The following is a 17,670-nucleotide window of genomic DNA, read 5'->3' on the forward strand; positions in this document are numbered from 1 at the left end:
GACAAGCTTTAATACTTTTGTTTGACTAATGATACACTCCATTTATGTTTACACTCTTATTTGGATGGATAAATATAAGAGAAATTCTTTTCTCATCTTACTTTGATATAATCCAGAGATGAAAAAGAGAAGAGAGAAGATATAAAAAGAAAAAAATTAAAATAATATATTTACTAGCTTCATCTAATATTTAATTTATTAAAAAGCTATAATAACTACTGCTTAATTCTTCTTCTTTAAATTTGTTAATAGAATCCTAAAAAGATCATATAAATAATATAATATAGTATGGGCATATTTAGAATACTAAGATATAAATTTAGTTTGTATTGCTTCTTCTTCTTTTTTTCTCTCTTTCTTTCTCCCTTTCCTTTCTCTCCTGATTTTTTCTCTCATATTCTCTCGTAAGCTTTGTCTAAAGAAAGAACAATGCTTTGTAAAGAAGCAGGAGGATTAGAAAAGATGCAGAAGAAAAGAAAGTGGTGGTTAAATTATCTCGGCCATTTACTGTAAATTGCTCATCATATTTTATATCTTTACTTGCCTTTGTCAACTGTATATAATGAAAAAAAAAAAAGACATGATCATTAGTTGGTCAGTTTGGCTTGTTCTAGGGAATCTCAAGGGCCCAGTGCCACCTATAAATATAATTGGCGTACTTGAAGCAGCATGGACAATTAAAGGATCAAAGTAGAATCGCTAGTCGTTGCTGCGTCACTCTCAAATGATTAGTATGAAGTTTGGAATATAATTTTGTTCTCATTGGCAACTTAGGGTAGGTTCTTAAAGCTCCTTACTTAAAAAGGATATAGATATTTACAAGAATCAAACTACACAACCATACTTCAGTTACTAGTTGACCATACAATTACAAGAACAAAATGGCATACCAGTAAACTAACAAATAACACCAAGGAGAAGAGGAAGAAAAGGAGAAAAAGAAGACAACTATCACATTAAGCATAAATATAATTATAATATTGACATATAAGAAGTCCAACCTTTCAATTGTTTGTCCCTAAAGTTGGTTGCCACATACTGCTGGAATGAACTAATCAACCACCATTAGATTTATTTCTAGTCTATAAACCTAAAACTCCAATGTTTCTTCAATATCCTTCCCATGAGGGCAACCTGCCTTAAGTTAGAATAACCACAACAAAAGGATGATAAAGCGACAACTTGTACTGAAAGGATTTAAAAACCTCCTTTCAGCTCTATTCCCTTGCTTAGAGTTCAGCTTTCGGCTCTTTCTGAAGAAGAGCAGCAGTCGGGCTACTTGCGTCTTCCCACTCTGAGGATGGAGCAGCAGGAAACTTGCGCCTGGGCATAATCTTCTTCACCTTGTCACTTGGATAGATGACTATCTTCCTGACCATCTCACGAAATTCCCTGCCAAGAACACTGATTATTAGTCCTCCTGTAAACCATCATCTATATCCAACTAAGTATTATTGCAGAAAATAAAGAAGCGGGCTTCTTGGAAGCTTACAGCCAAGGATCATCGCCCACTAGCATCATATCACCCTCATCATCAGTAAAGACCACATCCCATTTGTCGCGGTGTTGAAGCTCTCCCTTAATCTCAAACATCTGCTCTAGTTCCCTTATCAATTCATCATAGCCCTCTAGACTTGTCAGATCAACAGCTCTTCCAACTGCAATACCTTGCATCTGGACCTGTCAATCAACCCAAATATCAGTGCGGAGTTCATATAACTTAACCTTAAGAGCATTCACAACATCTCCTCCTGCCTGCCGAAGAGATTACACTCAAATTTTCATTTTTTTAATACCTTGGTGCGACTTCTGGACGAACCATTCTGCTTACTCTGAACCTCCTTAGGATATTCCTGAGAAACTCTCTTTTGTTCTTTTGACACTTTTGATAGCCCTGACAGCTGGTCTGATTCTGCAACAGAACCAGTTGCCCTGGTTGGCGGATCTTCGATTCCAGTAATCGATATGCCGGTTGGTGCCACATTTGCCTTCTCAGCAGAAGCTGTGCAGTGGGAATGACTCACTAAATCAACCCCAAAAAGACGGCAGGTGCTGCTAATGCTCCCAGGTTTCTTATGTTCTTCTACACCATTGCACAACTTCAGTGTGGTATCTTCAGCTGTATAGCTGGATATAACTGGCCATGGAGGAACCTTTGTCTCTTCATTCATGTGCGGAAAGAGATGTAGAGAAACATCTGTCAAGGAAGATGATGGGTTCCTGATCAGAGAATGCCAATCCTTTGGGCAACCATCCGATATTACTGGATCACGAGCGCTGGAACCATCCATGACACCATTCCCCTTGTTTCCATTCTGCATGCCCGACCAGACAACTTGAGGTTCCATGTTGTGGGCATCAGTACTACTTAGTGCAGTTAAATGACTTAAATCATGTGAGATTCCTGAGTAGCTGAATGCTGGAGTAGGTTCTGCTGCAAGAAAGAAATGAGAAACAAGATACTGGTTAGAAGCAACATCATTTCTATCTCTATTCCAAATTATCAAAGAAACAAGAGAGCATCATATAGTCTACCAAGGTCTTGCAAATCTGTGATGTCCGTTTGCTGTCTAGGCCTTTTGTTCTTGGTCAATAATGGCGGAGCAACATTTAAAGCAGGTGCAGTGGCATTGAGCAGCTCAATATCCCATGGAGAAACTTTCTCTGGCCGCGGAATGTTTGTGGCTTCATCCCATCGAACCTGAATAAGTGTGGACACATTAGTAGAAAGTGCATGTCTACACTGAGCTGGCAGAGGAAAGAAATAGCAATTCATTAACCTTCAGTGATCTCCAATTAGAGCCTTCCCACTGGGAAGAAATATCTCCAATCCCAACTATAGTTCCAGAAAACCTACAAGATAAGGCACAGCCAAATCCACCAAATCTATGAGAACATAAGCATTAAAAGAAATTTAATAAGGAACTTAAAGAACTCATTATAAAACTAAATGAAAAATAGATATGATCAAATATTAGCATTTTACTTTTTCTCAGGAACATCTTCGCCTTCAAATCTCATCATGAATCTCGTTCCCAACATGAATGAATGTTTAACAGCTTCCAAGTACTTATTGACACCAATAATAAATTGACTTGTCCTGATTTATGGAGATCAGTAAAACAATGCCATTAAGAAATAAAATGCAATAGATATGCTAAAAATAATACTTCATCCTTTACTACAATTCAATGATCCCTTTCCAAACCTTGGCTTGTAGTAGACCATAAAGAGGGTTTGAGTTGCAACAGCATGTGATGCAGTTGCAAGCACTCCAAGATGCATGCTCTGACTTGATATCACCGACGTTGGCATAGTACTTGGCTGGCGTTCAAGACGCCTTACCCCCACACGCAGCTCTCCAGTCTCACCCCTGTTAAATTTACACTCTGAAGATCTCAGAGCCGCTTAACTACTTTGAGGACTATATTCAATAAGAAAGGAGTACAAAAGGCAATGTTATCTTGCAAGAACACAAACCTTAAAAATACAAATGCATCTCCAGCAACTAGTCTCTTCGAAGTGACGAAAGTACTCCATCCCGTTGTGAGCAGATGCCTCCGCGGTTGCCCTACAGCATCAACAGGGATAAATGAACTATCACTTTCCAAAGTACTCTTGATTGTTGCTAGTCTATTTTTTTTAATTCAATTATTGTTTGTTGCATGCAAGAACAATCTTTTTGCCCTCACTCATATAGAAAAAAATATGAAACAAGAAGAGAATCAGACTCTACCTCTATATATATGTTTGAATCTCCATTCAAATCTATGGAGATCCTTAGCAACCAGTTCTTGAGTCGGGGTCTGCTGCGACATGTCCTAAAAATTGAGGAGAGCATTAAGATCAGCCTGACATACAAGATAAAAGGATTACAGAATGCCACAGGAACAAAAGGAGAAGATGCAAACTTACTAGTGGAGGAAGGCATTCTGTGGCATGTCTCCTAAGAACAGAGAACCCACCATGAGTACTAGTATCGGAAGCAGTCAGAATCTTACAGAAGGATTGGACTGTCGGCCTCCATCGTTCAGGAGGACATGGGTCAGGGCTCGCAGGCTCATTTTGCTATCAAATTCAAGTCAAAATCAGGTCCTTTACATCCGTAAGTCCACAAAAAATTTACCAAAGAACAAATATTCCAGTGACAAAGGTTAGCCCAAGATTGGAAAACAAAGAATCAAAACAAAAAATCAATTGGGCTCTTACATCTGGTTCTGGTTGCAGAGTAATCTGAGCATAGACTTCATCCGTTTCAGGCTCCGCCTGTAACGAATTAAATTCATAAGATTATCAATTAAACAACTCTTCAATCTTCAAAGAAAAGAATAAGAAGAAAGAGAACAAATGATAACTCACCCTTAGCTGAATGTCAACAACACGGCAGAGAATCTTGGAAGGAAGACTAAAGAGCGGAATTTGCTGATCCACCTCCAGATTCGTCGAGGCTTGCAACTACAAGAAACCCAAGAAATACCACCTAAATTAATAGAAACAACGGCATGAGCATAGAGATCTTTCATGGGAAGAAGCCTCTCACCTGCTCCATATGACCCTGAGGAAAGTAGAAGACCCTCTCCCCAACTCGGGGGACTTCCACCAAAGGCCCCGCGCATGCTCTCCACAGCTCTTCATCAAGGTTCTCCACTCCTCCGTAACCTTCAAAGCCCATTCCAAAGGATCCAAAAACAATGAAGGAAACAAAACAGAGAGAAAATCATCAAGACCCAAGTGAGAAAAAGGCCCAAAAAAGAAGAAAGGGACCTTCTTTCTCTTACCTGCCCCCATAGGCGCGTTCTCCATGGAGAAGTTCTCCAAAGCTTGCAGAAATCGCTTTCTATTGGGTTCGTAAAACCGCGAAATCCTACTCCTGGGCCTTTAAAGTATTACTCCATTAAAGGAGCGGCGGAGCACGATTAAGAGAAAGCCAAACAGAGAGCCGCTGCGTTATTAAAAGCCTCTTAATTCTCTCTCTCTCTCTCTCTCTCTCTCTCTCTCTCTCTAAATTTCTCAATGCCGCTTCTTCTTCTTCTCCCCCACCCCTCAAATCCCAAACTCACTTTCTCTTTCTTACTTTCCAGAAACCGCTCCTTTGGAAAGAAACCGCTCCTTGTCCCTCTTCTTGCACTCCACTTCACAGAGACACCAGCCTCTTCCCGAAATGCCCTTCGCGCCGGAAATACCAATGGGGCGTAGAAGGGAATAAGAGACGTCGTTAGGAGATCGTTAGTCGCGCCAACAATTTTACATTGACACCCTGTACTTGAACAAATTTATGGATAGAAACCACCATATTCACCTATCTCCAAACGACATTTCTAAACTAATAGGAATCAAAACAAACAGCAAGAAATAAAACGGGCAAACTTCATCTTATGGTACCACTCCTAGAGTATATCTACGACCATTATGAGAACATATCTAGTATCACTCGCAAGTATATCAATCAACATTATCAAAGTATATCTAGTATTACTTGCAGAGTATATCAACAGGCGCTAATAGGGTATATATAGGAGAAGACTAATGTATTTATTTATTGTCAGTAGTAAAGTGTATGTACAAATGGCACTGTATATCTATTGCCAGCAAAATATATCTCAGAATTGGTTGTATTTGCTGTAATATTTTTTACTGCATTAAATCCACTTTGGTATGCACATTAAGCATTTTTTCATAGGAGAACCAAAATTGGTAAGAAATAAATTGATTGGACTGTATCTAATGTGTTACTATCACTCATAGAGCATATCTATTATCACTGTCAAAGTATAATTAGGAACACACTAAATATATTAATTGCCACCGATAAAATGCTTATATGAGTGGCGCACTAAATGTATCTCAAAATTAGATGTATTTGTTGTAATATTTTTCTTTATATTAAATCCACTCGGACAAATATATCGAGCATTTTCTTTAGGAGAACTAAAATAGATAAAAAATAAAATGAATAGATCCAATCTAATATGTTACTCTTAATAGATATCACTCGTAGAGCATATCTAACTAGATAATAATTAGGAACACAGTGAATATATTTTTTTTGTCACTAATAAAATACGTATACAAGTGGCGCACCAAATACATAGGAGACGGATATACCGAATCCATTAGCAAATTCTGTTAATATAGGTTGTTATATGTAAACATACTGTGTGTGTGTAAAAGCACATAAGACTCTCAGAGGTCCTCAAGTCATAGTCGACCACCTCTTATAACGGCGGCACGTCACCGTTAGTTTAACGGCGTCAGGTTCCGTGTCTGCCCTTGGGCAGGCAGGCCCAGTGCCCCGCTTTCCTTCCCCCCTTTCGCCCTCCACTCCTCGGCTAAATTACGTCTCCGGTGGTCCCCGTTGGTACACGTGGGAAAACGCGCCGGTCGCCTGCGGGCCGCACGATATCCCGGTGGGCCGAGATACGACGCGGACCGGTGGGCCCCGACGGACCGGGGCTTCGAGCTCGGCGAGACCGAGGGCACGTCAGCAAGACGAGCGCTCGATGGTCCGCCACGTGGTGACGCTCAGCCCCGGGGCCCGCCCGGCCACGTGGTGCTGCCTTGTCCGTTATCCAGACATCCCGGTCAAGCGCGGATCTCGAGGGGCCTCCTCTGCATCGCGGCCTTGGTCACGAATCGGACGGTCCTCCTTCCTCGGAGGCATTCACGTTGATCATGAGCCGCATATATTACAATTACGATTAAGCTATAACAGGTCCCAATACTATGAGAAATGTGAATTTAGCTCACGTTCCCTTTAGAGATAAATTTTTTATTTAAAATTTTTATTCTAAAATAACAACTAAATATTATAATAATCTTATCGTATAATATAAACACTATTTATTACAAATACAAATACTAGTTATTAAAATTATATTATATATATACCAATCCAATTACTAATTAACTATTAATATCTATCTTATTAATCTATTTTATATTAAATTAAAGATACGTAATTATTATCTCTTTATTCTTAAATGTATGAATAATCATTACTAAAATAAAAGGCTTATTTTATAAATAATAAAGAAGAATACATATTCCCGAATAAGCTTAAATAAAACCAGGCTAAGAGAAGAGTTGGGAGATTCAAAAACTACAACACAAAAGGAGAGACGAAATGATTAAAGACAAAGTCGATGAGCTGTATGAATGCAAACCAGTCTTCTACTACCACTCGTGCGATGTCTCTAAACTTGACGTGATGTGTTGCAAGGTTCTCTAACATTATATCTCTGGATAACGCGTTGCAACATATTTTTATCAGCCTCGTCGTAGTAGTAGGTGAATGCATCGAAGTCCATATAACTATAAAAATATTAGTTTTATAAAGGCTTTAATGCATGCCTCCATACTCTTTTGTTCATTGACACAAGGAGCTTACCCTGTCACCTCAAAATAAACACAGAATACCAATCATTCACACATAAGAAGTCATTGATTCAACTTCATAGGCATAGACTTGAAGGGCTAATTCTGGGTAAATATTTCCGGTTCACCTAACATGTTTTAATTGCTTATTAGTATACTACAGTATCTTTGTAATATTTTATATAAAAAAATAATAGTAATCTTTAACATGTATGTGTTTTATATATAAACATTTAATTTTCCTGTGGTATAGATCAAGTTGCAATCGTTAGTCTGATATGATATAGCGGTGATATGAGTAGCTCAATCATCTAGGATGAAAAACCGTTAATGCCAATAATGATATGATAATCTGATTATTTGTATCTTGAGTTCTGTATGAAAAAAAAAAATCTAATAAATTCTTTCAACCTAACTTTTTCACAGCTATCATCTTGATTTCTTGAACCCAAAGTAACTATAGAATACTTGGATTATGACAACCAATTCACAGCAGTTAACTAATGTTGGGTCTAACCACCAGGAGAGAGCAAATTATTGAGAGAGAGAGAGAGAGAGAGGCAGAGAGAGGGGGAGCAGTATTAGGTTATAGTTCCCTGCACTTAATCATTAATTGGTGCATCCTCTTCCTCCTTTATGGCACTTGCTTTGTTCTCATGGAATCTTCAAGGACTACTACTACTCATTCTTTATGTACTTTTTTTTTTGTTGGGTGGTGATGGAAAAGGCTGTTTAGCAATAAGGACATAGTTTTTGTTTTTGTAATTAAAATGGCATCCATCCAATCTAACCTATGGAAAGTGCTAAGCGTGTGCTTGCCCTCCTTTCTCACACACTTTTGTGATGCATAATAAATCAAACAGCTGATGGTTGGTGCTACAATAGATGCCCTAAGTTTTCTGGAGCACGCCACCCATAAAACTTGGATATGTTCATGCACCCCTCACCTTCCTATTATTCTCCCTTTAGGTTTAATTAAACAGGTGATAAACAAAGTCTGCTCTCATTTGTTCCTATAATTGCTATTTTATTACTAAAATAGAATCCAAGTGATCTGCTTGTATGAAAGTGTATCTACGAAAAATATAGAACCCTCTTAATTTGTTTTATTTATAGGAGTACATCGACATATATATATATATATATATAATAAACTCTACATATTTGAAAAATAAGGGGCCCTTTCTAATTAAGTGGGGTTGTAGACAGTAGCCTTAATAACTTATTGAGCCCGCCCTAGATTGACAAGATTGCTTTAAACCAAACTCTCTTATCCATGCTACCTACTTCAGCTCGATAAGCATATAAAAATTTAGAAAAACTATTTATTAAAACATATTCTATATTTCATTTTTATTTTTATTCTAATTCTCTAGTCCACAATCACTCTATAGATGCAAAACAATCTTAACATTCTAGGGTAAGTTTTTTAATGTTAAGATAAAAGTATGAACTAATCTTTAAAGTCAAATGAGGATACCTTAATGAATCTTAGTTTCCGTCAAATACTATTAAGTTAAAATTAATTCATAGCGATTGATAATAATAAAAGTAAAATGCTCTCTATTTATAATAAGTTTTCTATAAAACCAATGTAATACTACTAAATAAACAATATTTTTTTTGTGGAACTTGGAAGTCAAAGAGAGTTGTTGATATCTTCTTTTCCTTAATCATTGCAAAAATGGTTACATACATTCTAGGTAGGGTAATATTAGGGCAAGGAACCAACCATTTTGAAGGGATTTTTCTCATGCATCACATGGTGATCTCTCTCTCTCTCTCTCTCTTAGTTATGATTAAGACTCATTCCAGTCAAAAGAGAGCTTGGATAGATGAGCAGAAGCAGATGCCTCCTAAACTTTAGTACAAAATTATATTAAAGCATACTAATCCTAATGCACCATCCCTTTTAAGAGGATGCCATTTAAGTGACAATGACTGATCACCAAGCTCTTCTGATGATGTAGAAATAGAGTCACGGAAATAGTGGAGTTTTTAGGCTAGACCTCCCAAACTTTTTCTTCTTATGGATTTAGTCAACTTTAAAATTTAAATATAAATCTACGGATCTAACTTAGTTTAACTCCAAAATATATAGAAATAAGACTTATATCACATAAGTCACTTATATTCAGCTTTACTGCACATAAAAAATTAATCATAAAATAGAAAACCCGAGGTAAGGTTAAATTATCCAGATATAAATTTGTTGTGTGTGTTTATAGATTACACGTTAAGTGTTTATTTATTTGATCCAAATAGCCAGACTCATCTGCGATGCACACTAGTTAATTACAACCGTTAGTTATTATATAGCCTAATGACTTGAGGATATAAGAGGTAGTCTAATTACTCAATCTTTTCTTTATGGGCCAAAGAAAAATATTAGCGATATTAATCACATTAGTTTTGAATGAAAAATTTTAGCAGGCAGTGAAGATTTTACACAGAAGTTGTGCAGCCAAGCAATTACAGCCAAGAAGAAGACTTCAAGGTTAGCTGAATGCAAAGTGCAAATTAGTATTGAATTTGAGAGCGAGTGGGTTTGATGAGTCATAAAGAAGATGTTGGCGAGTCAAAGGAGAGATAAGTAGCTGCTGTGAGGTCAACAAACACTTGGCAGCCTTGTGGTTGAATATCTAATGACACTGTCCGGGCTACTAACAGACAACCAACTTTGCTGTTAACTAATTGGCTTTCATAGATGTCCTATTGGCAACACTTAGCATTTGTAGTTTTGTACTTACTTCTACCAATTAATATACAGATAAAGAACAATTTAGATTAATAGATCTACCGTTTATAAATACTTGTTTTAGGAGTCTTCTACCAGTTTAATCTTTGTCTTGGTTCTCTTTTTGGTTCTTGATGTCAGATTGATAGTGATCGTAGAAGTCTAGTAATTCTTCTCTTTTTCTCTTCTTCTTCTTCTTCTTCTCTTTTGTAGCTTTCAAATGGATAAAAGAACCCTGGATGATGATACCTGTGATGATATGCTTTCTTTCAAACTAAAGATCATAAGTAGGGCTAGCTCTAAGATTAAAGGAAAATTTGAAAAGAAAAATTCCCCCTTGTAGCAGCTCTACATTGTTAAAACTCGTGTTTACTGTCAAAGTAACTTTGTAAAAAAATATTCTTACAGAGAGAAGAATCTGAATACCTATTGACATCAGAAGAATTTGAAACTGAAAATAACAAAATTATATGACATGGGAGTAAAACTAGTTGTGAATTTTACAAGTGCTATTTTGAATAAGATAGAATAAGTAACGCTGAGGTGAGTTAAAATTAACTTAAAGTGTTAATAAATAAATACTTTTATGAAAAAAAATATATAAGTTTTTTTTAGAGAATTAATGCAATAAGGTAGGGGGAAAAAAAAAGTCCATAATATAGAGTGTGAAAATGTTCCCAATTGTTAAAGAGTTTATCCAGAGCTCGTTGAAGAATCACACTTTCAAACCTACAAACTCAATCCAGTTGATCGAGAAGAAAGAAGTTATCAATTCCTTTTAATCCATCATGATTTCCATGAAGTTTCCTACTCTTATTAATCCTTGATCCCAAGAATAACATTGGAATAGAGATCTTTTCTTCTTCTTCTTCTCTTTTCGTTTTTCTGGATTCCACGCAGCCACTACTATTTTGTCATGCATCGATCCGACAAAATATTGTTCTTGGTGCTCGGTCTGTCGATAAAATTATTGCATTATTAATTACCATTTGGGCTTGCTTCAGTGCTCTGTGAGATTAGAATCTTTGGACGTTTAAAAAAGTTTCTTCAAATCATCCTTTGATGAGTCCTATAATATATAATTAAAAAGGATTAGAGATTTGGGATAGTTCTTATTCCTTGCAATCCAGAGACCACCTGAGGCCATTACATAGTGGAGAGGACTTGGAGCTCCAATGGGAGAAAAATAGACGGTAGGAAGCTGCGATAGACTCCATAGTAGCTTGGCATTTGCATCTCTGACTACCAAAAATATTGGTTGAAGCTTTCGTTATTGCGCCACTTGTTGAACAACAGTAGGATCCTTCCATCTACTCTACCTGTTGCATTTGTGCTTGAGCATAAAGGAGCTAAAAAGGCTTCCTCTTCATCAAAGTAAGTCTTTAAGCCCTTTCTTTGGACCATAGGCTTAGTGATGGAGGTACTGGATGTGAATAAAATTTTGGATCAATTTTACATCAACTCGGTTTTCTTGTTTAGATAATTTAAGAGCTTATAGACTATGCGTACGTAGGTAGACAATCAATCGAACCAAACCTTCTATGAAAATGGATCCAAACAGGCTAAGAATTTGAACCGTCCACCTCTTGATTGGGGAGATAGAAAGTTAAGCACTTGTGCTAGTGATTTTTGGCCTAATGGTAACACCTTATTAACCTAATTAGCAACTTGGGGAGATTAAAAAAAAAAAAGTGGCATCTTGCATGCATGCAATTATGCAAATGATAAGAGGGCCATCCTGTAAACAGTTGGGCCTAGCTATCAATCACTTTCTCACTAGCTAGGACTACTTAATGAATGGGCTTTTTCTTCTCGACTACTAGTTAGTTCAAGCAAGATGTTTAATTAAACAGTCACTCCATTAGTTAGATTGCATGAAATAGGCATTTTTTTACACAATGCAAACACACAGCCACGGATATAAAGAGTAGAGATCATGATCTTCTTTATTCCATATATGTACACTAATTCACACAAATTATGGGTAGATTGAGAGTTAGTTCACCCCCTTTCTCCTTGAAGCATAGATAGCCGTGGCAATGACAGACGCAGCCGCCACGGAAGAGACCCAGACCAGAGTCGGGTGATTCCTCACCAGGAAGCTCTTCATCCTCTTGTCATAAAACTTTCTCGCCTTATCAACCTCCCCATCCACTGCCAAGTAAACCGAGGGGTAGTAAGCATTCCCATCCACCCTCTTAACCAACGCAAGCTCCTCGAGCCCGCGGCCCTTCGCCGCCGCGCCGCGGAGCACGCCGGCCTTCCTCATCACCCTAACGTCGCGGACGTCCTGCACCAACTCATTCATGAGCTGGAAGTACCTCGTCACTGGCTTCTGCCCCTCGCATTTCAATTTCTCCCATGCCATCAGATTCTTGGCCACCGTCTCCAACTTGAAGTCGCATACCAACGCTGGGATGTGAAGGTATGGCTCCTCGAATTTGATTCTCATAGTTCCTTCTTCTCTGGGCAGGAACCGGATGCCAGATCTCCTGAGCTTCTTGGCCGCGGCCGGGATGTGGCAGACCTTCCCGCCGACCTCTTCGTCGGTTGTAGTATCAGGCCTTATGCTATAATGCAAGCACTCCAAGAGATTATTCTTCTGCAGTATCTCGCGCTTGAATTTTGTATCCGGATTTTTTAGCTTAGAGGAGGAGGAGGAGGAGAAGGGGGAGTAATACCAACAGAAGGGATGGAGTAACTCGTAGAAGTCCTTGGAGAAACTGCGCTTGGAGTACTTATCGATGGATTCCGCGAGAGGGTCAATAGGGTTTTTATCAAGAGAGTAGGCATTTTTAGTTTTCTCGATCGCCTTTCCGACGAATTTGAATACCCCGGTGATGGTGCTTAGAGGGAGCTGGTTCTCATACTTGACGATGTCTCTGATTATTTCTTGGCGGCCGTTTAATTCGTAGAATTTATCGACGGCCTCCCGGACGGCTTTCGAATCTTCGATGAGTTTCTTTAGGTCTGGGAGGAATACGAGGACGAGATAAATCGCATCCGCGTACTCGCTTAGTTCATCTGAAATCATTTCACCTTCAGCTGCTGGTGTTGGTGTTGGTGCTGGTTCTGGTGCTGCTGCTGCTGCTGCTGTTGCTGTTTCTGTTGCTGCTGCTGCTGCTGCTGCTGCTGCTCGTGGTGCTTCTGCTGCTGCTGCTTCTGGTGGTGCTTCTGCTGCTGCTGCTGCTGCTGCTGCTGCACTTTGTCCAAATGAAATTAGTGTTCTAATTACCAATGTTTAAGGGTGTAATTGGATCCAAATTGTCCGTCAAATAATCCGATCCATATCCATATCCATTTAGTCTGAATTCAATTACTAAATCTCAGTTCCATTTATTAGATGGGTCCGAATTGGTTTCCTAATTATAAAATTTGTTTGGGATCCAATTAATGAATATAATATAATAATATAATACATGATAGCTTAAAATTCTTCTTTATACCATCCACCTGTTACAAAGTAATAAGATTTCCTTACTTGCTCCATCTAAGAGGTAATTACTGTGAAAAATCTTTCTTATACCATTAAGTTCATCAACACCGGGATTTATATTTCACACTAAACAACCACCGAAACATGGTATGAAAGAATAGCTCAATTTATAAAATGTTAGGCTTTTTGCAAATGACCACACGTATTTTAGACATATTGCAGAAAACCTCCTCCATATGAAGGTGACATTTTCATATGAAGATGAAAATGTGAGAGGGGAAAAGGGCATTTCAGTAAACAAAAAAAATTAGATTATGTTGAATTTATTACTTTTAAGCTTAGTGAGAGGTCGTAGCATGCTGCTAGTTTAGTTGAAAACCAAAAAAAAAAAAAAAAAAAAAAACGAAGTCTATTTGTAAAGAGTAAGGGACTCTGATTAAGGATCTCTTATTCATACTTTATCGTTAAATATTATCTAAATATAGTATAATAAATACCATGCATAATCCATTATGCATGGTATTTAAAGTTATGATTACATCTTCTATCCTAATATTAGAACTAAACACAGCATATAATTGAAGATAATTCTTCTCTAAATTATGGATAAAAAATGCGGATCGGAGTTCAATTATACTTCAATTGGTCCGCACCTAATCCTAATTTTTAAATATACTTTTTCTGATTTAAAATTAAAACAAATAGATGGAGTACCTGAATGCTTTGCAAGGATAAGATCGCGACAATTCTCAGCTATATTGGTCAACAATTCCTTGGCCTCCGATATGGTCTTCGAGGTCGCCGGCTTCTTCGTGATAGCATGATAAACAGCTCCGGCTCTTAATGCGAAGCTATCAACCCAATCGGTTGGGGTAAAGTTATCGTTGGCCTTAATTGCAGGGGCGAAAATGATAGACTTGGGCTCGAACTCATTTCGGCTCTCAGCTCTCATGCGTTGATAGGCTCGAGTGGTCGACATGGTGACAACCAAATTGATTTGATTAATGTTCTTTTGTGCTACTTGGAACTGAGAGACGATTATATTTATATATATATATATATATAAGAAGTGATTCTGTAACACTAGCTGAAGCTCGCTTCTTATTCGTTTCTTTTAGTTGGAAGAGGGGTGAGGATAGAGAAAGGTATTTACTTATTGAGTATTTGGCATGCAGCGAAGCAAATCAAGGAATCAAGGTTTCTTCTAACAACGGGATTAAGTATCCAGATCAAAACTTGAGATCTATTTTCAAGTATTTATAATTTACATTTTGTATTTTAAATATTTATAAATTGCACCATTGTTTGTTTGACGGAATTATATATATATTATGAGCTATCTTGTTATAAACGTTCGAACGAAATTATTCAGATAAAAAAATATTTTCAACGTAGAAAAGTTATCCGAACGAGATTTAACCCATTCAAACGAAGCACAGAATATCATCGTTTTAGTTTAAGTATGGCGTTTTTCGGGAGCTTATCTTTTGGGGCTATAAAAAGAAAGTTTTGAAAAAAAATAAGTGGCTATTGAAAATATCTAGGTGGGCAAAAAGAGAAGAGTTGAAATAATTGAATAGAGTAGGTTTTCAATCTTGAGTGTCATTAAGGTTAGGTATTAAGCACAAAGCGATGTATTAAGAGGGATACAAGTAATTCACTTCAGAAATGATTGCGGGTAACGACGGACGGTTTATAAATGTTTTATAAACGTTGATTATTATAGTGCTCGGTTTGATTTTTAAAAAAAAAAGATTTGTAGTATTTTACTATTGTTTGAAAAGAGATTTTTCAAATTAAAAATATTGTACCTGTGTATGTTCTTATATTTCTTATTTTAACTAATATTTTGTATATTAATTAAAATATATATCTTCTAGTAAATAATTAAATATTTTCATTTTCAACAAATAAGCCAAATGTCGCAGGTGATCCGGCAATAAAACGCTAACTCGATTAGATCATGTAGCAAATATTCAGTGGCTCACAGTGCAAGTATAAACGAACAAGATTTTATCGTCATTTACATATATATATATATACATAGCTATATATCAATTAATCTCTGGGCCGGAGTGGCGATACGCTTGGATCATCAAGACTCGCAGCATCGCACTGTGAGGTGCAACCAAACCCATCCCACCAATACCACGACTCTTCTATACACGACATCTCCTTATCCATCAACGCGAACAACTCGATCTCTCCCCAGAAGTCCTCTTCCGTATTCGAGGTAGAGGTAGAAGAAGAAGAAGAAGAAGAAGAAGAAGACGGTTGTAACTTATCGAGCTTAGCAGCCGCGAGGGCGGCGGCTCGGATGTCTTTGGGGCTCGACGTGGAGGGGCGGGGGAGGAGGTGGAGCAGCTCGGGGAAGTTGAGGAGGGCCACGTGTCCCTTGAGGAAATGCGCCGCGACGTCGTACGCGCGAGCCGCCATCTCCGGGGTGGAGAACGAGCCGAGCCATATCCGCGACTTCTTCCGCGGCTCACGGATCTCGGACACCCACCGCCCCCATCGCCGCTTCCGGATGCCACGGTACACCGGGTGTCGCATCCCGCCGCCGGACGCCGCGGCGTCGGTAGTTGGTGGCGATGGTAAGATTGGAAGAAGCTTCATGGAAGGCTGCTGCTCTTCATCTCCGTTTTTTTTTTAAACAAAAAAAGAAAAATCAACCAAACAAGAATTATTAGTTTTGTTTGGCTTTGACTAATTTTGATCATCAAATCAATTTTAATAACAACTCTTCTAAAGTATGTTACATGATCACATACATAATCACTGTATTAAACAAATAAAATATTTTTAAAAACCTATTTATTAAAAACAAAAGTTTGAAACCGATATTATAATCTTTTTTTTTTCCGATACAAATTTGAAGCAAACTAAGTTATATAATATTTAGCAAACAAGAAGAGGGGAAATCAATTACCAATTTCCTGATGATGAAATGAAGACGCCATTAATTCGTTGGAACCCAAGGAGCACCGAAGCCTGCTAATTATAAGACGATATAAATAGCTAAAATGGAGGAGGCCTTGCATCCGATGTTGCAAATTGGAGAAGAGACAGCCATGGAAGCCAATCGCCAGCTTACGTGTAGCAAATCGCATTTAGAGAAGAAAAGGACGTAAAGCTAAATGGAAGGCACGAGTTTCTTTTTCCGAGCCAGAAATGTCTCCATCTGTATCTGTAGGGTTTATACGACAAAGATTATCCATTGCATGAGAATTTTCGTATTATTTTCTCGTTGTTTATAAAGTGGACAAAGAGACGAGGTCGTCTGCATCTTGTAATCAAAATTACCCACTCACCACTGCTATCACTAGAGCTTATATTAGAAAGAGTTGCCACTTTATCTTATTTTCTTCTGTTGGTGCATTAAAAATGACATATTTGTCTATAAACTTTCACTCGTATATATATATATATATATATATATATATATTGACCAGTGAGTTATTGTACCTACCAAAGATAAAACATAATCTCGTCAAAATGTGAATAGATGAGACCTATTAGGTGTGCAGATAATGAATTTGTGGATAGAGGAAGCACAAGACACTAGTAAAAATTTAACCATATTTTTGTGGATTCTTTTGTCTTTCTATTTTCTACTATCTCAAGTGAATGGCTCTAAGAATGAACTAAATCCTGGTTACATCTTCTTATAAAGAAGGCAAGAATAATTAGCACACATAAATTTTTTTTTAAAAAAATCAAAGGGCCAGTGCTGAATCATGCGAAATAGAAGTGAAAGAATTAGAATTATTTTGATAAAAAAAAGTCTTATTTTAGAGTATTTTTAATAATTATTTATTATATTTTGACATCCTCAACTTATCACTTTCTATTACTTTTAATTTCCTGAAAAGAAAAGTTGACACATCTGAATTATCTATTTGTAATACTTAACTCTACCCATTAAGATTTTTTCTAAAAGCAAATGTTATAAAATCTAAGTAACTAAGTAGATGAACAAAAATAACCTTACTTTTTCCTCCTCATCTCTGTTAAAAGTGGATTTAGAGATGTGTGGTTTAGAATCTAATATTTAAAAATGTTGTCACGAAGACCACTAAAAAAGGATGAAAAAAAATATAGAAAGAAGATAATGACATTTTTA

The 17,670-nt window shown here is 37.4% G+C and overlaps 3 protein-coding genes across 6 annotated transcripts; all 3 read right to left on the bottom strand.

The window, feature by feature from the left end:
- Positions 1-949: 949 nt before the first annotated feature.
- LOC140768953 (auxin response factor 18-like) lies at positions 950-5,094 on the bottom strand. 2 transcript variants are annotated; one of them, XM_073109441.1, is made up of 14 exons: positions 4,779-5,094; positions 4,541-4,659; positions 4,360-4,455; positions 4,210-4,266; positions 3,916-4,068; positions 3,737-3,821; positions 3,481-3,571; positions 3,209-3,373; positions 2,987-3,100; positions 2,781-2,853; positions 2,536-2,701; positions 1,797-2,431; positions 1,493-1,680; positions 950-1,392 (listed from the first exon to the last, which is right to left on the bottom strand). In XM_073109441.1, exons 1-14 carry the CDS (start codon positions 4,801-4,803, stop codon positions 1,230-1,232), a joined length of 2,130 nt encoding a protein of 709 aa, XP_072965542.1. In that variant the 5' UTR covers positions 4,804-5,094; the 3' UTR covers positions 950-1,229. The 2 variants fall into 2 exon arrangements, with proteins under 2 accessions (XP_072965542.1, XP_072965541.1); XM_073109440.1 differs by having other exon boundaries at positions 1,797-2,434.
- A 6,879-nt stretch (positions 5,095-11,973) lies between these two features.
- Positions 11,974-14,555, bottom strand: LOC140769392 (uncharacterized). Of its 2 annotated transcripts, none has more exons than XM_073110093.1 (2): positions 14,262-14,555; positions 11,974-13,303 (listed from the first exon to the last, which is right to left on the bottom strand). In XM_073110093.1, exons 1-2 carry the CDS (start codon positions 14,524-14,526, stop codon positions 12,108-12,110), a joined length of 1,461 nt encoding a protein of 486 aa, XP_072966194.1. In that variant the 5' UTR covers positions 14,527-14,555; the 3' UTR covers positions 11,974-12,107. The 2 variants fall into 2 exon arrangements, with proteins under 2 accessions (XP_072966194.1, XP_072966193.1); XM_073110092.1 differs by having other exon boundaries at positions 11,974-13,309.
- A 901-nt stretch (positions 14,556-15,456) lies between these two features.
- LOC140769393 (ethylene-responsive transcription factor ERF023-like) lies at positions 15,457-16,633 on the bottom strand. Of its 2 annotated transcripts, none has more exons than XM_073110094.1 (2): positions 16,477-16,633; positions 15,457-16,183 (listed from the first exon to the last, which is right to left on the bottom strand). In XM_073110094.1, exons 1-2 carry the CDS (start codon positions 16,586-16,588, stop codon positions 15,606-15,608), a joined length of 690 nt encoding a protein of 229 aa, XP_072966195.1. In that variant the 5' UTR covers positions 16,589-16,633; the 3' UTR covers positions 15,457-15,605. The 2 variants fall into 2 exon arrangements, with proteins under 2 accessions (XP_072966195.1, XP_072966196.1); XM_073110095.1 differs by having other exon boundaries at positions 15,458-16,177; positions 16,477-16,629.
- Between the last annotated feature and the right edge of the window lie 1,037 nt (positions 16,634-17,670).

This window comes from Typha angustifolia, chromosome 10 (genome assembly GCF_048772165.1).
Source record: "Typha angustifolia cultivar Huaian chromosome 10, ASM4877216v1, whole genome shotgun sequence".
Classification (NCBI taxonomy): domain Eukaryota; kingdom Viridiplantae; phylum Streptophyta; class Magnoliopsida; order Poales; family Typhaceae; genus Typha; species Typha angustifolia.